The 21,147-nt window shown below is 42.2% G+C and overlaps 1 protein-coding gene across 17 annotated transcripts in view; it reads left to right on the top strand.

The window, feature by feature from the left end:
- The window catches only part of c5h18orf21 (chromosome 5 C18orf21 homolog), a 76,102-nt gene extending 59,415 nt beyond the window's left edge, over nucleotides 1-16,687 (top strand). For 15 of the 17 annotated variants that reach the window (XR_005460652.1, XM_038797068.1, XM_038797074.1 and 12 more), the window contains one exon: nucleotides 10,368-16,687. Coding sequence is in view for 13 of the 17 variants with exons in the window: in XM_038797068.1 (XP_038652996.1) it covers nucleotides 10,368-10,521 (154 nt within the window). In the remaining 4 variants the exon portion in view is untranslated. Of the gene's footprint in view, nucleotides 1-3,690; nucleotides 3,837-10,367 lie in introns of those variants that run through there. The other 2 variants (XR_005460651.1, XR_005460653.1) reach the window with 2 other exon arrangements.
- Nucleotides 16,688-21,147: the final 4,460 nt, after the last annotated feature.

The following is a 21,147-nucleotide window of genomic DNA, read 5'->3' as shown; positions in this document are numbered from 1 at the left end:
TAAGCCTACTTGTGATAATATCAAAAAATGAACTGAAATTTAGAGAAACAAAAGCAGAAAATGTTGGAAAAGCTAAGCAGATCTGGTAACATCTGTGAGAGAAACAGTTAACATTTCAAGTCGAATATGACTTCAGTCTCCCCACTTTGTGCATCAATTTTCCCTCTTTTCATCATTTAAGAACCATAGGCACAATAGCCCCAGTGCTCAGATACTGCAATTACATACTGGACATTGCCCCCTGTGGTTTAGAAGCAAATCATACTTCACTAATCTAAGGAAGCTAATGGTCCAACACTAATTGCACATAGCAGCAGCAGCACTGGACTAAAATAACAGACTTCCCCTAACATTGTGACCCAAATTATCAACAGCTCTATTTAAATTCCACCCAGATGGATAAATGTATTAATCCTTTCCAATCTAGCCAATTCCTTTCTGATTTACCATGAACAATAGCTAAAATTCCATTTTCCATTACAGACCAAAGGAAAAGCCAGCACAGGCTGATTACAGGATAGTGGCATTTGATGTAGTAATTTATTCCCTCATATTTTCACATAGCATTAAGTGATTATACTTCTCAATCATATGGCACAGAAACACTGCCATTTACCCAATCATCTGTGCCAGCCAAAAACAGTGATCCAGCCTATTCCCACTTTCCAGCTCTTTCTTTGTAGCACTGTCATGTTTCAGTGCTTCAAGTGCATTTCCAAGTACTTTATAAATGCAATGGGCATTTCTGCCTCTGTCACCCTTTCAAGCAATGTGTTCCAGACCGTTCTGGGTGAAAATAATTCTTCTTGGCTCCCCTTTAATCCTTTAGCCAATGACTTTAAATCTATTCCCTATGGTTATCAATTTCTGTGCGAAAGGAAATCAGACCTTTCTATCCACGCTAGGCTGCTCATAATTTTGTACACCTCAATTAAATCACCCCTCAGCTGCTACAAAGAAAACAACAGACGACCCTGTCGTCTTCAGAGCTAAAAATGTTCCATTCCTGGCAAAATTCACAAACCTCCTAACTACCCTCTCTCGTGCAATCATATCCTTTCAGCAATGAGGAGATCAGCTCTATGCACAGTATTCTAGTTCCCGTAGACCTGCTGTATCCCGGAACCTTCAAGTTTAATTCCATCAAGTGCCGATTCAGTTTTCCTTGAAATCAGCTCCACTGGCTTCAGCTAATAAAGCAAAGTATCCCCTATGCATTCTTAATCCCCTTATCTACCTGTCATGCAATAATCTGTGACCATATTCTCCAAGGTCTCTCGGTTCTTCCCCGCTTCAGTACCCTACCATTTATTGTGTATTCCCGTGTCTTTTTTGTCCGTCACAAATGCATCACAATTCTCCAAGTTGGATTCCATTTGCCACTTTTCTCCCCATGTAGCCACTCCATTGATGTCATTCTGCAGTATACAGATTTCTTCCCACTATCATTCAAAGGGCCATGTTGTGATTGTTGTTCGATGTCCAGCAAGGAATCTACCAAATAACGTGTGACTTGTCCAGACCATGATCTTTATTAAATCACACATGGTAAGATAGGGATCTGTTACAGAGCAAGTTATCATGGAGTTTCTTTGGAACTACCCTTAGGCACGACTGTCCTTTTGTACGTCTTATAACCATCTCCCGATCACCGGATGTGTCTGCACTTATATCAGAGTGCTTTGTCACATGACCACTGTCTCGAGACTGCATGGTGGGTCTGTACCGCCACCTGCTGGTTGGAGGTCGCACCACCAGCCATCTACAGTATTGCTTACAGGCATATCACCATAAATCAATTCTTACATCATCTGTAAATTTCTTCTTCGTGTCCCTACATTTAAGTGTAAATCGTTGATACCACGGACAAGGACCCTGAATGAAACCCATGGAACAGCTTAGTCACAAAAACATCTGTTGACCTTTCCTTTCTGCCACGGAGCCAATTTTGAGATCCAATTTATCTCTTTCCCTTGATCAATTTTTCTGACTAGTGTGCCATGTGGAACCTTGTCAAAAACCTTACTGAAATCCTATGTAAAAATTGAAACCCTTGCTAAATAAACTTCATGTAGAAAAATGCGACTCCATATGAAAAAAATATTGAAGCCTGCCTCCCTCTACTCCAAAAGTCTAAAAATGTGTGAGCTTCAACATCAGCTTCGGAAACAACTCAGGCTTGAAGCACTGGAAAAGGCTGACTTCTAATTGGTGCAAAAAATACTGCGCTCTTGTCCGAATCCACCAATCCAATCTTTTCCCATTCTTGTGGTCTGAGATATTTCACTCGAGTTAAAAATGAAAAGCACCAGCAACAGCTTTATGGGGCAAGGTGAGAGAAAGTTGTGAGTTGGACTTGGTTCAAAGACATCTTTAGATCATTACTAAGTTCATTTTTCAAACCCCAAGAACTGTTAAAACCAACATACACTTTTTGATCTTGCTTAGTTGGAAAGCAGCTTCTTTGACCGGTTGAGACAAATTATGCCTGACATTTGGTTCTGTAAAGAATACTTTTTTTGAAAGCACTGAGCCGCTTCATAGCAACATTTCATAGCAATTTCCAACAACAATCACTATTGCAAATGCAGCAAAACAACCGCATTTATCAGAGAGCCATTCTGTTGATTGAAAAAGTGTTCTGATGAACGTTCACAGACCTGAAATGTTACCTCTGTTTCTCTCTACATGTGCTGTCGGATCTATTGAGTATTGCTACATTTGTTTTTATTTCAGAATTGCGTCCCACTCATCGTGCAAAACCTGTTTTGATCTCGAGAATAATGAATTAAAACAAATAGACTATTGCCACCAACAATATTTTTTCAAATAATTTATTAACGCTAATAAGAAAAGTAATGAAGATGCCGAGACTTCTGTTAAACGTTGAAAACGAGCAGTAGGTTAGTCAGTCTTTGAATAAAGTTTAGCTTAAATTGAGTTTCAATCTCTGGAGTCGGACTTGAAACCACAACCTTCCAAATCGGAAGGAAAGATGCCACCCTAGCCAAAACTGTCACGCAAGTGAAAAGAAGTTCCAAAATGACTGGAGCATTTATGCCAAGTAACATTAATGTAGTACTAAAACTTTGTTAAAGTTATCGGGTCCGGTGAAGATCGCTAGGCCCAATCATAGGCACATCCTGAGTTCAATTGAAGTCTAGTACCTGCTGATATATTCTGAGGTCAGTTAAAGGGTAAGTGTTACTTCTAGCTTGACATGTGCTTTTAAATTTCTGGCCCTCCAAATTTTCAGAACAAACCCGCAAGCAATAGGAAGTGGCTGATATTCTGTTTTTATATTTATTTCTAAAATAGTTTTACACCTGTGTCATATCAACTGTGCCACACTTGTCTCAGATAAGTGTAAATGTTATTTCATCAGTAGACCAGTGTGGTGTTGCACATGGGGAGTAAGGATCCTTAGTTTTAAATATCTGTCAAGTAGTTTCTTTTTCATGTTTTCTTTAAGATGGGAACATTTGATTAAATACATACATTTACGTATTTTAGTATTTTCTAAGCACAGACTGGCAAATGAAGTAAAGTGTGAAGATTTGATTAATCAATTTGTAGCTGTGAGGAAGGAATCGTATAGTTTTTTTTTGGCAAGTGGATCATGAAGTGTTGGTGAATAAATTTACATGTTGAGTGGTACATTCAGTACTCTATTAAATTTTATATTTGCAGATTTCACCAGCAGTGAAAATCTACAGTGGATGAAATTGATGAGAGTGGTTTTATGAATAAATCTGTATCTCAATATTTAAAAAAAAACAATACTGCAGACTCTCCAAATCGAAACTAAAAACAGGAATATTGCGAACACTGGACAGGTGAGGGAGCATTTGTGGAGAGAGAGAGAGAGAGGGACAGAGTTAATGTTTCAGGTCTGTGGCCTTTCATCAGAGCTGAAAAAAGTTAGAGATCTAAAATGTTTGAGCAAGTGGGTGGGTGGTAGAAGGACAAAGGAAAGGTTTGTGTTATGTTGCAATTTAGTTTATTGCTTGCATAAAGAGCTAGGAACTGTCATGCAAGTGTATATCTAGGGTGCTGCGTTTACTGCTATACAGTAGTCAGGAGTTGAGCAACAATGTATCATCCACTAGCCACATGCAGAGCTGTAAGAAATGCACTTGAAACTCCAGCTTTTTGAGTCTAAAAAGTGTGATTATTTCGAACTTCGGGGAACAAGAAGATTGAATGACAAAAGAGCTAATCTTGCAGGGCCAAAGGGAATGGTGATGGGAAAAGAACATGAACAAAACAAAATATGTGACTAGAGCACCCAAAGACAGCGTTGACGCCCTGCGCTTTTGCAGCATATGGCACCTCATCTTACGATCAGACACTTTATGACTGAGTCTCGTCAGTAACTCTGCCCCCCCCCCCCCATTTTGTTTCCTTTGCATGTTTTGATTTTTCTTTTACTTTTGCTTTCAGTACATTTGCTGTAAGCATGTCTTTGATTATTTTCTTGCTCCATCGCCATTTCCTTTGCTTGTAACTCCTCTATCGTTGAATCTCTCTCCTATCATTGAATCTCTCTTGAGGTCCACCCTATCACAAACCTTCCTTTGTCCCTGCCCTCCCCCTTGCTCCTATTACTTCATCTCCAGCATTTCCCAATTTTTAAAAAATATATAAATTTAGAGTGCCCAGTTCGTTTTTTCCAATTAAGGGGCAATTCAGCGTGGCCAATCCACCTACCACTGCATCTTTGGGTTGTGGGGGTGAAACCCACGCAAACACGGGGAGAATATGCAAACTCCACACGGACAGTGATCCAGAGCCGGGATTGAACCTGAGACCTCGGCGCCGTGAGGCAGCAGTGCTAACCACTGCACCACTGTGCTGCCCTTGCAGGTGGAATTTTAATCTGTTGATGGAGGAGTGATGTTACAAATTATATTGACAGATATTTACAGTGAGAGATAATAGAATAAAGAAATCAATAAAAGCTGGGAGAGTAAAGGAATTAATATTCTGCAGAGATGATTTATTTAATTATTTCCCTCGCCTAGTTCCTCAATGAGAAAATAAATTACTCATATTTTAGAAACGGTGACAACTAATTACTGACCAGGCAAGGAATTAACATCCTGAAAAGGGGTATAGCGTTGACACAGGCAACGGGCCAGCTATCGACAGGCAGCACGGTAGCATGGTGGTTAGCATCAATGCTTCACAGCTCCAGGGTCCCCGGTTCGATTCCCGGCTGGGTCACTGTCTGTGCGGAGTCTGCACGTCCTCCCCGTGTGTGCGTGGGTTTCCTCTGGGTGCTCCGGTTTCCTCCCACAGTCCAAAGATGTGCGGGTTAGGTGGATTGGCCATGCTAAATTACCCTTAGTGTCCTAAAAAAAAAAAAATGTTAATGGGGGTTGTTGGGTTACTGGTGTAGGGTGGATACGTGGGCTTGAGTAGGGTGATCATTGCTCGGCACAACATTGAGGGCCGAAGGGCCTGTTCTGTGCTGTACTGTTCTAATCTTCTAATTCTAGATATAAAGTCTGGGACGGGGAGGAGATCAGAATGGAGACAGGCAAATTGTCTTGCAGGATCAGAATTGGCCATAGTGGGTGGTTAGCAGAGATATTAAATCATCTGAGGTGTGGTGTGTGCTTCACATTTTAAGGTGGCTTGAGGTAATGGGTGGATCTGGTAGAGTCTAACAAGTTGCAGAGTTTGAGGCAGACCAGAGGCAACAGCTGGGCAGCGAGTGTTGTCACTTAGCCTGTACATCTGTGGGGCCCACTGGTCTCTAGCAGAAAACATGAACACCCACCCTACACATCCTGGATTCCTGCTATAACGTCTTTGATTTTTTAAAAATTACCTGGAGGCATTTGAGGTCAGAGTCACAATGTGAACAGCAAAGTTTTTAATGCCGTGTAGACTGAGCATGTGGGGGTGTGACATTGCAATGAGTGACAGAAAGTCTGCAACTGCTTGAAGAGTGATTTATGGTGTTGCAGGAAATTGTTACGTATCAGGAAGCAGATTAACATTGGAAATCTAATTTGAGCAGATAAACATTACCTGGAAACTAACATCTACCTGCAGACATTTTAACGAGAAATTTCCCACAGGAAATGTTTAAATAATACTTTGAATGGAATATGTGACCCATACACTAATTTTAATATGTAGATTTAAGATTTTTATGGCACTACCCATGGTAAGTTGAAAGAAAATATGTTTTTTAAAAGGTGGAATCTTTTTTTAAATGTATTTTATTATAAATATGTATCAAAGCAGGTTGCAGCCAATAAACACCCCGGGAGACATACTTCCCAACAATTAACTATAAAGTCTGTACAGATTTGTCCCCGTTTTCCTTTTAGGGGTGGAATCTTATATGGTACGTAAAAACCCAGTGGGCTTATTTTCTTCTATGTTGTTACCTGGATTACACTTATGTTTCATTTACAAAGTAAATTATAAAGGGACTAAAACATGTGGGACCACATCTCCAGTCCTTCTTTGTTACTTCCAATGGTTTCTCTGAGGAGCACCAGCACCTGCTGTAGGTAAAGAATTTAGAGGCTATGGTAATGAGACAAGAGTAAGAACATAACATAAGAAATAGAAACAAAATTAGGCCATGCTGTCCCTTGAGCCTGCTCTTCCTTTCAGTAAGCCCGTTACTAATCTACAATCTCAAAGGTAAACTTGCCTTGTGGGTGCGACAAAGGTTTACTGGATTGATTCCCTGGGATGAGAGAGTTGTCCTGTAAGAAGAGATTGTGTAGAATAAAACCTAACCCTCTAGTTGAGAAGAATAAAAGGTGACCTCATTGAACCATACAAGATTCTTGGAGATCTTGACAACGCACATTGCATGCTACGGAACTGTTTCCCCTGGCTGGTAATTCCAAAACTTGGGCATAGTCTTCAGTTAACAATACATGAGCAAGAGCAACATGCAGCGTTGTGAATAGTATTCTTCTTACAGGGAACAGATCAATTTGAGGGGGAGTCATTGAGGAGTCTTGTAGCTGTGGGGAAGAAGCTGTTCCCATGTCTGGATATGCGGGTCTTTAGACTTCTGTATCTTCTGATGGAAGGGACTGTGAGAGGGAAAAGTCTGGGTGTGAGAAGATGTAGATGGTTAGTACATGGACACACACTCTTGTTTTCAGGTGCAGCACCCTGAATCTCTGGGGTTTGACACCTATAGTTACTAATTTTGGGTACCAACCAAGCAGAATGATGAGAAGCCAATGGCCATTAATTTTTTCTTCAGGCCTCCCTGTCATGCAGCAGAATTTGCCTTCCCTGCCCAGTACTGCCACAGGTTCCCATCAGGCAGATGATTATGTAATTGAAAATCAAGAAATGGCACACTATAGGCAGTCCCCATCAACTGAGAAGCCTCGGTCTGGGGTCTCAGCCCTGGGGTGGGGGGGCCACGCTTGAGCGACAGGTAGGGCGGGGGGTTTAAAAATGGTGACATTGGTGGGAGGCTGTTTCCAATGGGCATGGGGGCCCTTGTCCGACACCTGCCTGCCCAGCTAAGGCAGTCAGGCTTCCTGACTGGCATAGACCTCCCCGCACCGCAGCGGTCATTGGCACTTGGCCTCAATGAGCACTGGGTGGTAGGCGGCAGATATTGCACCCACTATAATTTTCATGCCCTCCATCTTTGAACCCCTCTGTTGGGGAGCATAATTGCTGAGTGACTACGGTCCGGAATCAAATATTCAAGGATACTTTAAAAAAAAAATTTAGAGTACCCAATTCATTTTTTCCAATTTAAGGGGCAATTTAGCGTGGCCAATCCATCTAGCCTGCACATCTTTGGGTTGTGGGGGCAAAACCCACGCAAACCCGGGGAGAATATGCAAACTCCACACAGACAGTGATCCAGAGCCGGTGTCGACCCTGGGACCTCGGCGTTGTGAGGCAGTAGGGCTAACCCACTGGGCCACCGTGCTGCCCAATTCAAGGATACCTGACTTGATTTAAGAGATTAGCGTCGAAAATTAAAGTGAATGGGATAAGGTAGTGTACTGAGATGGATAGAAAACTGTTTGACAGACAGGAAACAAAGAGTAGGAATTGATGGGTCTTTTTCAAATTGGCCGGCAGTGATTAATGAGGTACTGCAGGGATTGGTACTAGGACCCCAGCTATTCGTAATATATATTAATAATTTATATGAGGGAACAAAATGTAATGAGCCGGATTCTCCGGTCGCCAGTGCTGAAATCGCGTTCAGCAATCGGCCGGAGAAAATCCAAGTTTCCAACTGAATCGGGGGCGGTGTGCTTTTGCGATGCTCCACCCCCTCCTATGCCGCGCCACGGATCGACATGGCCTGAGGCCCCCCCCCCCCCGATGCTCTGCCACCGGCCAGCCGTGTTCCAGACAGCGTGCGTTGGGTGTGGTCACATCCATCGGGAGCTCGGGGCTGGTTTGGAGCACTGGGCTAAATAGCTGGCTTTGAATGCAGGCCAGCAGCACAGGTTCAATTCCCGTACCAGCCTCCCCAAACAGGCACTGGAATGTGGCGACTAGGGGCTTTTCACAGTAATTTCAGTGAAGCCGATTTGTGACAATAAACGATTTTCATTTACATTTCAACTCGGTGCGGCGGCTCCGGACTCAGCACCGCCACAGTCAGGGGAGGGCCAATCTGCGGGCAGAGGGGGACATTATTCGGGGCTGGGAGCACTGTGGGTGGCGGTCCGGGGCGCGCCAGCCGGCAAAAGGGGGGGGGGCACTATTTTGCCGGCTGGGTCCGCAAGCGGCCTCCTCCATGTAGCGCGGCACTGCAGCCGCCGCCGTGTGCATGCGTGATAACGGACCCAGCAATTCTCGGGGGCATATCGGCAGCTGGAGCCAGGTGTTCTACGCTGCCGGCATGCTAACCCCCAGCAAAACGGGGAATCGGCCGTTTTGCACCATTTTGTCAGACTTAAAACGCCACCGTTCCCACGCCGGCGTGGGGACATAGCCCCAAAGTCGGAGGACCCAGCCCAATATTGAACCCAGAAGTAGGTTCTTTACTCAGAGGGTAGTAAGGGTGTGGAATGCCCTGCCTGCAACAGTAGTGGATTCGCCAACACTAAGCGCATTCAAATGGTCATTGGATAGGCATATGGACGATAAGGGAATAGTGTAGAGGGACTTTAGAAGGGTATCACAGGACGGCGCAACATCGAGGGCCGAAGGGCCTGTACTGCGCTGTAATGTTCTATGTTCTAATATCTCCAAATTTGCAGATGACACAACATTGGGTGGTAGGGTGAGCTGTCAGGATGCAGAGATCCTTCAGTGCAATGTGGACAAGTTGACTGAGTGGGCATACGAATGGCAGATGATTTGGAGAAATGCGAGGTTATCCATTTGGGAAGCAGACTATTATCTGAATGACCGTAAATTCGAAGAGGGAGTATGCAGCGAGACCTGGGTGCCCTCGTTTTTAAAATGTTTTAATTCATTTATGGGATGTGGGCGTCACTGGTTAGGCCAGGATGTATTATCCACCCCTAGTTGCCCTTCAGAGGGTGGTGGTGAGTTGCCTTCTTGAACCGCTGAAGCCCTTCAGATGTAGGTACACCCACTGTGCTGTTAGGGAGGGAGTTCCTGAAACTCACATCAGAGGATGAACTGTAGATGTGGGGGGAGGGGAAGGGGGAAGCAAAGAAGAGAAAGGCCAAGGAAAGGCGGATAACATTGTTGGGGGGGGGGGATAAATATATATTAAGAAAGAAAGAAATGGTAAAAGACAGTTAAAATGAAATGGGATGAAAACAAATTGGTTGAGGTGGTGTAGAGCTGATCATCTGAAGTTGTTGAATTTGATGTTGAGACTGGAAGGCTGTAGCGTGCCTAACCAGAAGATGTGATGTTGTTCCTCCAGTTTGCGTTGAGCTTCACTGGAACATTGCAGCAGGCCAAGATCAGGCATGGGAGCAGTGTCTTTTGTTAAAATGGCAAGCAACGGGAAGGTCAGGGTCCTGAATGTGCACAGACAAAAGGTGCTCAGCAAAGCGATCACCCAGTGTGTTTGGTCTCTCCGATATAGAGGAGACCACATTGGGAGCAGCGAATGCAGAAGGACTGGAAGATGTATGCAAATAAGTACACAGGAGATCAAGTTCAATGTGTGATAGAAACAGTATGATGTGACCTTTCTGTAAGTGCATAAAGACTTTTTATCTAAAACTATATTGAAGTGAGATTGCCAACAGATTTTTATTTGCTTCCCTTATTTTTATTTGTTGGTTAGCAATGGCATTTTTCTACTAAATGCTGATTTCAGATTAAAGAATTTAATGTGTCAGAGGCCTTGTCTCTGGTATAATGATCCTTATTAATGTAGTGCTTTAATATTATAATTTTCACATTTATCTTTTCAGAACATCTGTCTCTACGCCTTCCACATCATCGCCTTCATTGAAATCCGTTAAAGGAAAGAAGCTGCACTGCTCTCGTCTAAAGATGCTTTTGAATTGTGAGCAGAAACACCAGGACAATAAAGGGACTCTTCGAGATTTCCTATCTTCAGTGTAAACTGCAATTTATGTGATCTTATCTTATTTGTGATGCTTAAACTTTGTATCTGCACAAGTCAGAGCAAAAAAGGTGGGAAAAGATGAATTGCCTTGTCAATTCGCATAATCGGTTGGGTGCATGACCATAACAGCTTTATGCATTTTGTGATGTTGCCATAAAATAAAATTTTCTTTGCTGTTAATAAACAATTGTCAGGAATACTGTATTAAAAGAGCAAGCATGTTGGAGCTCTGACCGACAACAGTGTGCCTGCGGTATTGCGATTAAACAGAAGCATGTGCACAGCCTGGTAAGTGGTCAGCTAAGCTGCCATCTGGTTTTCTCTGAAGCATACTGCTATCTGCAGAAGGATAGAAATCCATTAGACTTTTACATGCGGAGGTTCAAATGGCAGCAGCTGCCAGGACATGAATGGTTATATAATAAAGCATTTTTATTTATCAATGTAACCACAGGTCAGATTTGTTATTGTGAAAGGAATGATGAACTTTACTATCTTAATATTTTCAGCTTCTCTAATTGTGTAGTGTTGATGGAATTAAATATTTTTTTCTCCTACTTGCCCCTGAAAGCAGTCTCAAGCAGAGACTAGGTGGGAGAGGTCAGACTGATGACTGGCCAGTTACAGTGGAAAATAACATTGAACTCGGGTATGGTTGGAATAAGGCTGCAAAGGGTCAGGACAGATAGACACGGGGAATAATTTAAAATTGCAGCAAAACAGGAAACTTCGTTAATAGATGTAATAATATTGATATTGTATTATAAGGTTATATGTCTACTTCATGAAATGCACTTCAGCAAACATCTTGCTAAAGGTGTAATTTATTAGAATACTGTCAAGTCTTGTGTTTCCGTTTAAACAGAAATTGATGCTAACAGAGGCAAAACATTGTCACGCTAGAAAATGAAATAATTTCTTAGCCCAGTGCCTGGGCCAGATACAATACAATTTTATCCCTTACCCAATTTACTGTGCCGGAGTGATGTATTTATTTTGCACACCAGTTTGAGTGAGATTGTAACACTAGTTAGCAATCAACATCCCTCTGTAACAATCTGGAAGTTCCTGTGCAGGCTGAGCACCAGTCAGCCCCTTTAAGTGGCACACGTGCGTGACGGCATAAACAAATACAGGTCCCATACACTTACATGAATAGGCTGTGCACAACAACAGCAAATGAGGGGACATTGGTTACAGCTGTGGTAATTTTGCCTGACTTAATTTGACAAACAGTTCTTGTAGTCTGAGAGAGGGTGGAATTTTCCCCCAAATTAGGCAGAGCGACGCAGTGGGTGGGAAAAATGCGGCTTTCCCCACTATCATTCGGCACCTAGCCGGAAAAATGATTGAGCCCATCCCACCAGAAATTTAAAGGCACCCCTATACAAGAAATTAAAATAGCACTCACCTAGGCCCCAGGCTTGACTGTCTCCCACCTGAGCAAACCATTCACCTGAACCCCTCTGTGAGTTCTGCTTGCCAGGTGCATGCTGTGGGAGACTTGTTGTGATTCACGTCTGCGTGCCAACGTGAATGAACAATCTATCAGGCCTGATAATGAAATTTAAAAGATTCAAATATACATCGGGATTCCCATTACGTTAAGGACGAGGACAATTGCCGCGGAATCCTGCCAGAATTGCGTTTGGGAACCCCCCAAGGGATTTTCAGCTCCTGTTGTCAATCCTGCCCCTGAAAAATGTGAGCGGAAAATCACCACCACCACCACCATAGACTTGTGTCTCATTAGTCTGTTCTGAATCTGAGCCTATGTCAAAGTTGAAAAGGCAATGTGATCCCCAGTCCTTTATTTCTGAAGCTCTTCTTGGAGATAAATGTACAAATATTACAGTCTCTGATGTGCTGCCTTGGCTTGGAAAATGTTTTAATACCCGTGAACAACAGATTTTGCCAGTTTCAATTCACCACTATTATCTTACAGGGCAGTGTTATTGACTGAACGGCTGTGAAATCTTTAAATGTGCAGATTTTATTCATGCCCAGTATGATCCACATTTAAACAGTACGAGTCAATTGTGCATGTAGAAAAGATGATCAAACACTCTTGCCTTAGTATACTGTATATGCTTAAGTCTGCACAAACAATTAAAACATTTCTGCCTTTATTGCAGTACTGATGCATCACTGGGGGCACTGCCTTTTCAGTGAGACTTTAAACTATGATTTGTCTGTCAGATGGATGTTGATTCAATAATAACTTTCAAAAGGAAATTAGATAAATATCTGAAGGGAAAATGTTTGCTGCAGTGCTAAAATGGCAGGGGAGTGGTGCTAATTGGATAGCCACTTCAAAGAACCACCATTTAGCCCATCACTTTTTATGTTAAGGAAAGATTGAATAGTACTAGTCGAAGAAGAGCAAGGAATTCTCCCAACATCCTTGTCAACACTATTCCTTCAAACATCACCAACAAAACAGCTTCATTGCTCTAATTTACTGTTTGGTGGCCTAGGCTGTATACAACATGGGTTATCATATTTCCCTATGCAACATCACTTTAAAAAAACAACTATGGGCATTCTGAGAACATAGAGGTTCTATATAATTGCAGGTTATTTTCTTTAGTGTGTTTTCCTTTTCAAAAAAAAAAATTTAGAGTACCCAATTTATTTTTTCCAATTAACGGGCAATTTAGCGTGGCCAATCCACCTAGCTTGCACGCTTTTTTGGGTTGTGGCAGTGAAACCCACACAAACACGGGGAGAAAGTGCAAACTCCACACGGACAGTGACCCAGAGCCGGGATCGAACCTGGTACCTCGGCGCCATGAGGCTGCAGTGCTAACCCACTGCGCCACCATGCTGCCCTGTTAGTGTGTTTTCCTGAGACACCATGCCTCAAACATATATTGCACCTCGCATGTTTCTCCAGAGCATAAAAAAATCATGATTGGATCAAATGTAATACTGATCCAAAGCTAGCTTGATGGAACAAACAACCAAAAGCACTTAGCTTTCCCACACTTGATCACTTTTCTATGATCAGCAAATTACCATGACAAGCTACCAATCAAATAGTTGAATTGCTCCAGTTAGCTTTCCCTGAGCCAAGTATGCAGAACAGACAGCTGGGAATTACCACCTTTAATGTAACTAAATGTCCCCCGGGTACTTTAAAAAAAAAAACATTTTTATTAAGGCATTTGTAATTTTTAACAACAATTTCAAAAGCAAACATAACACAGTGAATAGCACCCCAACAACCATAGCCAGCCAACATGGCTTGCACACAGTTCCCCAGTCCCCCCATCTCCACTATGTTGCCAGGTACTTAACAGAAATGTTATTGAGCAAAATTTAACACGCTGCCACATAGTGATGTGAGGGAAAGGTTGGGTGAACACAGAACAGGCCCTTCGGCCCTCGATGTTGGGCCGAGCATTGTCTGAAACCAAGATCAAGCTATCCCACTCCCTGTCATTCTGGTGTGCTCCATGTGCTTATCCAATAACCGCCACGAGGGAGATGATCTCATTTAAGGCTAAGGTGCCAAGGAAGAGAGGGAGGAGTGCCAAAAAGTGTTTGAGGAGATGCTGAAGATCTAAAGGAGGAAAGAAAAGCAGAGAGGAGTGGGGAGGGAACCCCAGAGCCCACGTCCCTGGTGGCTAAAGGCACAGCCACCAAAGTGGGTGCTCAAGAGGCCAGAATTAGAAGAACGCAGATATCTTGGAGGATTATGGACTGGAGGGGATTAGAGAGATGGGGTGAGGCCCCAAAGAGATTTGAAAAGGAGGATGAGATATTAGAAATGAAGTATTGCTTAATTGGAAGTTTATGTAGGTTAGCAAGCTTAGATAACAGGTGAACGGGACTTAGTACAGCAATGTTTTTGGATGAGCTCAAATGTATACAGAGTTTAGAATGTAGCAGGCTGTCTAGGAGTGCTTTGGAATTGTCAACGTCCGATATAACACAAGCATTGATAACAATTTCAGTGACAAATGAGCTGAGGCAGAGACAAATTGTAAGATATTGTGAAGGTGAAAATAGCAGTCTTAGTGACGGTACAGATATATGGACTGGATCTCTGCAACCCTAAAATATTTATGAAATAAAAGTATTCATTAGTTCTAGAATAAAATGCTAGAGTTTGCCTCAGTTCCTTAAAAATATTTTCAGCAGTGTCCTCCGCCTCGAACTTGCCCCTCTGGTCTGGAATTCTGCTGGACCCTTGGTTCTTCCATTGTTCACCCAGCAAAGTCCCCACGCACATTCTTTACAGCCAGGATATTAGGTGTAAAAACAGTGGCAAGAAAGGGAAGCAAGAGAGAAAAGGGAAACGAAGGAAAGAACTTGCATTTATTTAGCACCTTAATATCTTTGGAATGTATCCAAGCTCTTTGCAGCCAATTAACTGCTTTTGAAAGGGAAGTCACTAGCTCTCTGGATAGACATGGCAACAAATAACTACATGGCAAGGTTCCACAAAGAATTGAATGAATTTAATTCATTTTTGCTTGTGTTTGCTGAGGGATAACTGTTGGCCAAGGCACTGAGGGAACCCTTATCTTCAAAAAATGTAGCATGGAATCTGTTATGTTCAATGGAGGGAACAGATGGGTCCTTGGTTTAACGTCTCTGGAAGACAACTCCTCTGACAGAGCAGCATTTCCTCGTCGCTGCACCAGTGTCAGCTAGACTACTCAAGTCCTAAGTGATGCCTGAAACTGCTGACAGAAGCAAAACAAGAAAGGAAAAGGTTTAAAATGTTGGAGCCTAGCCTTTAAAAATTTAAAGAGTACACAATTGTTTTGATATGCATATGAACTCTGATTTATTTATTTTACCAGTGCTACCACCTGGGCAATGGGGAGGAAAAGGACCTTTTGAAGATGGGAAGATTGACAGGACAGGAAATAGAGAGAGAGCAATCCGGTTGCAGGGAGGGGCCCTCTGGGACTGTTGGATATGAAAGGTCCTGTTGGGGTTTAGAGGGTTCATGCTATAAAACAGCATTCTGTATACTAAATTCACAGTGAGCATCATCTACTAGTATTAAATTTAAGAACATAATTTGGAATGTTTACCCTTCTCTTGCCTTGTTTTGCAAATGGCAATAATTCTGTAAATCTATGGCAACAGAGACAAAGCTCCGTCATGCTGTAACGGAGTGGATCATTTTTATATGAGGACATTTTGAGTCCGTATAACTGGTCTGTAGAAGGGTCGAAATATTGACTCTGTTTCTCTCCGCCGATACTGCAAGATCTGCTGAGTTTATCCAGCATTTTCTGTTTTTATTTCAGATTTCCAGCATCTGCAGTAATTTGCTTTTATTAAAACTGATCAGTTAGCTGGGGTTAAAATGTTGAAATCCACTTCAATTCCATTAGCGATGTGTGAAAGGTTTGTGACTTAGTTCCTTGTGCAGTCCTCAAAAAATAGAAAGCTAAGGGAGTGGATTTTATGTGGGATCTGTACTCCAGCTCAAGATCTGTGCAAGGAAAGGTGAATCATTGAGTAAGTCATTATCTATGCTATTCCTGACAATAAGGAATGGGTTATTGTGGTTGTTCCTGGCATTTCTGGAGCTATTTGTAGACAATATTGTCTTTAACGGTTATATGGAAAGTATTGGTTGGTTAAAATTGTTTGAAGTAATTGCAGTGGAGAACATTTCAAAAGGAAAACAGCCATGTGAAATTAATACCTATAAATCCCAATTGCCTATTAAAAACTTTCATTGGTTCTTCAGAGAAACCAGAATTGTCTTGGTGCAGATTCGATGGGCCGAAGGGGCCTCTTCACTGTATTTTGAAGAATCACAATAATATTGGCATATATCTGGCCAGCGGCATTCTAGGGCTTTAAAGTTTCCTGCTATGTACTACCCATTCCAGTTTTGGCATGTTAGGAACATGTGCACGCTTGTCATGTAAAAAATTATCAGAGACAGAATTAAACAGTTACTGAAAGGTACTTTAAAGATTCAGAACTCTGTAATATTTAACTGTTTATGCATTAAGTAAATCAATTATTGTACTACCAGTTCCTTGTGAGTTTCTACATCTGTAATTCATTTCTTGTAAATTTTGGCTATTAGGCATCGATGTAATGATCCAGTATTTAGGAGCTGTCAAATGAACTGGAATGCATGGTAGGCAGTGTAACAAAAATAAACATTCTGTTTATATAGCACGTTATGTTATTTGAGTCCTTTCTTCTAACCCAAACCCCACTGAATTTGCTTAATCAATTAAATAAAAGATCCATTTTGCTGATGCACATAAATGCAAGATCAGACAATTGGAGGTAGTTTTAAACCAGCCTACCTGTTGTGAGACTGGAATGTTGGAATGAGGAAAAGCTTTTATTCTGCATCAAGTAGGTATGCTCTTTAATGCACTGCCAGGAATTTTTGAGGAGGGTAGACTCGACCATGCCTTTCAAAAGAGAATTGGATTCACATCAAAAAGGGAGAAAAATGTTGCAGGGATACAGGGAATGGAACAAGCTATGTCGCTCTTGCAGCATATGCTTGCGCCAAATTGTTTCTTTCTGTGCTCCATCTATTCTATAATTCACTACCTTGGACCTGTTTTTTTAATTGTTGTGGTTCACTTGCCTATTGATTGTCCATAAATTTGTTTGGTATGTATTATATCGGCCATTGTCTGATTTCTTATACCAACATTTGAAGTTAAGGATGCGGGGGCACATATCTAGTAAACTGAATAGATTAAAAGGAATCCCTATTCAGTCCTTGCTTGCTGCAATTACCTAGATATGGGCCTGGGTAAAGGCAGGCTTAATTCAGAGCGAGTGGTGGCTAGATTGTGAGATTGGTCTTTGGCACTAACCTGATATAAAGTTACAGGTCCCAAAGAAAAGCAACTTGTACGGTCTCTTGTAAGATTGAGAGAGTCTCAGTCTCTTGCTAGAGCTGGTTTAGCACAGTGGGCTAAATCGCTGGCTTGTGATAGAGAACAATGCCAGCAGCGTGGGTTTAATTCCCGTACCAGTCTCCCTGAACAGGTGCCGTAATGTGGTAACTAGGGGCTTTTCACAGTAACTTAATTGAAGCCTACTTGTGACAATAAGCGATTATTATTAGAAGTGTAGCGGTAAGTGATATGGAATTACATAATGGAGCTAGATTCTGCTCAAAGGAGACATAAATCTCCCGAAGAATCCGGCTGCTTCATAGAATTTCAAGTGTTGGAAGATATCCCACGTTAACCATTCAGATCACTTTCAGTTTTAAAATTAATCATTTGTTTCGTACTTTGCATTCGGAGAGAGATTAATGTTCGCAAAAGACATAATAGCAACTTCTTCATGTTTACTGATACGGTATAGAAAGCATCTAATCTTCATAGTCTTTCCCCAAACATTATGGCCTTCAAACTGTTAGATTGAAAAGATAGAAGACGTGTTTACCAGTTTAGTTATAGAATCCCTACAGTGCAGAAGGAGGCCATTCGGCCCATCAACCCTTGGAAAGAGCACCCTATCTAGGCCCATGCCCGCACCCTATCCTCGTAACCCAGTAACTGCACTTAACCTTTTGGACACTAAGGGGCAATTTAGCATAGCCAATCCACCTAACGTGCACGTCTTTGGAGTCCATGCAGAATATTTCTAATATATTGCTGCTTCTTCAGCACCTCAACAGAACTCCATCAAACGAGTCATTTTACAATAATTTCTGCATGGGACAAATTGACTGCAGCTCTACTGTCTCGATTGTTTCCAGGTTCCTTAATCATCATTCTTGTACAGATGTAAAGAAGATACCTTTAAAGGTAGCCTTGCTTCCTGTAAAAGGATATCTGTTTCAAATATTTGGACTGTCATTTGGAAATATTTGTTTATGCCAGCAATATTGGGGATGACGCAAAACATTTAATACAAGGAAAGATTTCATTATGACCAACTCTATTTAACTGGAATATGAAAGATGAGAAATGATAAGTTCCACCTGTTCTGACATTTACTTTTCTATTGGATTGAATTTCAAGTCAAACGGAAAAATAAAGTAGACATTATCAGGGTCCAATTCTTCATTCCTAGACTTCCCATAACATTTAATCATTCATTCATATGACTGCTCATGCTTAACTAACTTAGTACAACAGCAACGTGTAGTTTTATAGCACCTTTAACTTAGTAAAGTTTCCTGTGCACTTCACAAAAAAGTATTGACAAACAATGTTTGAACATGAGTCACATAAGGAGACATTGCACAGTTACATACATTCTATACAGAGCTGGTTGAGCCTCAAATGGAGTGTTGTTCCCTGTTCTGGACACCACGCCTTAGGAAGGATGGTAAGGCATTAGAGGGTGCAAAAGCCAACAAGAATATTCCAAGGATGAAGAACTTCAACTACATGGCTAAATTGGATAATTTGGAGCTGTTCCCCTTGGAGAAAAGATGGTTGAGTGAAGATTTGACAGAGCTATTTAAAAATCCAGAAGGTCTTGGGGAGAAACTGTTGCTGTTGCGGGATGATTGATAACCAGAACACTGATCAAAGATGATAAACAAAAGAGGCAACAGCGACATGAGGAAAATTTGTTTTATGCAACGGGTTGTTGGGAATTGGAATGCACTGCCTAAGATTGTAGTGGGGATGGATTCAATTGAGACCTTCAAAAGAGAATTGGATAATTACCTGAAAAGGAATTTGCAGGACTACGGGAAAAAGGCCAGGTGGGAGTAGGGGCATTGCTCTTGAGGAGAGCCGGAGTAGACGGTTGGAGGCTCCCGAAGGCACTGCCAGCATATCAATGCCCATGTGGCATCTTATTCATGCCAGGATAAGGCCTGGAATGTCCTGCCCTTATGAGGGGGGCTTAAGGACCCCCTAATTGGTAAGTTGGGAGGGGTCCAGGGGTCACAATGGAGGGTTGAGAGATACAGGACACTGGTGAGTTGAGCTTGGGGCCTTCCTTGCCAAGGCCCCAAAAAAGAACAAAATCCTGTTTAATAGTGGGGTCGTTCTCAGCACTGCATGCGCCAGGAAACTCCCGACTATGTGGGACTCTTTTTTCCACTAAATCGTGCCCAATGGATCACTGACCTGAAATATTAACTCTTTCTCCAAAAATGCTATGATGTGCAGATGCCGGCGTTGGACTGGGGTGATCACAGTAAGAAGTCTTACAACACCAGGTTAAAGTCCAACAGGTTTGTTTCGAATCACTAGCTTTCGGAGCTCATTCACCTGAGGAAGGAGCTGTGCTCCGAAAGCTAGTGATTTGAAACAAACCTGTTGGACTTTAACCTGGTGTTGTAAGACTTCTTACTGTCCAAAAATGCTGCCAGACCTGCTGAGTATTTCCAGTTTTTATTTCAGATTTCCAGCATTTGCAGTAATTTATCACTGTTCTGAAAAACATTTCTTGTTATGAATGGCTCACAATGCCATTTTTAATTACTGTAACAGAAGCCTGAAGGTGGACATTTGAACCATAATCTGGGTTCATCTGAAAGCTTCTCAACTGCACTATACGTGCCTCGCTGTGACTTCACTTGTCTTGCCTGTTGACTGAAATAACTGGATAAAACCAAGGAAGGAACAAAATCAAAATAAAGCAAGGTTTTTTGAAAGGGAAGAAATAAAAGGCTCTAACTTTCAGATCTCTCAGGCATAATAGCTATCATGTAGCTGTACAGAAAGGTCTGAACCACTCATCATTGAATGCCTTTGGTCACTTGGTCTTCAAAATCTCTTCAATAAAATATTTTTATTGAGAATTTTTGTCATTATGACACAGTAGAAACACAAAATAATTACAATCCCAAACTTATCCTCCCCCACCCAAAAAAACAAATCCCTCCATACCAGGCAACATCCTAGTAAATCTCCTCTGAACCCTTTCCAAAGCTTCCACATCCTTCCTATAATGTGGTGACCAGAACTGCACGCAGTACTCCAGGTGCGGCCGCACCAGAGTTTTGTACAGCTGCAGCATGACCTTGTGGCTCCGAAACTCAATCCCCCTGCTGATAAAGGCTAGCACACCATATGCCTTCTTAACAGCCCTATTAACCTGGGTGGCAACTTTCAGGGATTTATGTACCTGGATGCCAAGATCTCTCTGTTCATCTACACTACCAAGAATCTCCCCGTGTCTGCCAATTCTCCCCGTGTCTGCATGGGTTTCCACCCACGGTCCAAAGATGTGCAGGTTAGATGGTCAGACATGCTAAATTGCCCTTAGTGTCCAAAAAAAGTTTAGGTGAGTTACGGGGATAGGGTGGAGGTGTGAGCTTGAGTGTGGTGCTCTTTCTAAGGGCCGGTGCAGACTTGATAGGCCGAATGGTCTTTACCTGCACTGTAAATTCTATGATTCTAATCATTTTGCCGACCCTCTCGGGATGTACTTGACCTTCTCCAAGTACAACAACTCCACAAGGTCACTCAACCAAAGAACTTGGTGGAACCAGAGTCCTCCACCAAATCAGAACTGGCCTTTGGGCTATTAACGAGGCGAAGACGAGAACATCCGCCTTCACCCTGGTCTACAGATATGGTGGGGCCGAGACACCAAAAATAGCCACCAGCGGGCAAGGCTCAATCTCCATCCCTAGAAGCTTTGACATGGTGCTGAAGGAGGAAACCCATAAGCTCACAAGTTTAGGACATGAC

The sequence above is a fragment of the Scyliorhinus canicula genome, chromosome 5, assembly GCF_902713615.1.
Source record: "Scyliorhinus canicula chromosome 5, sScyCan1.1, whole genome shotgun sequence".
NCBI classification, from domain to species: Eukaryota; Metazoa; Chordata; class Chondrichthyes; order Carcharhiniformes; family Scyliorhinidae; genus Scyliorhinus; species Scyliorhinus canicula.
Note: the sequence above shows the minus strand (reverse complement) of the source record. Positions and strands in the feature narration are given on the sequence as shown.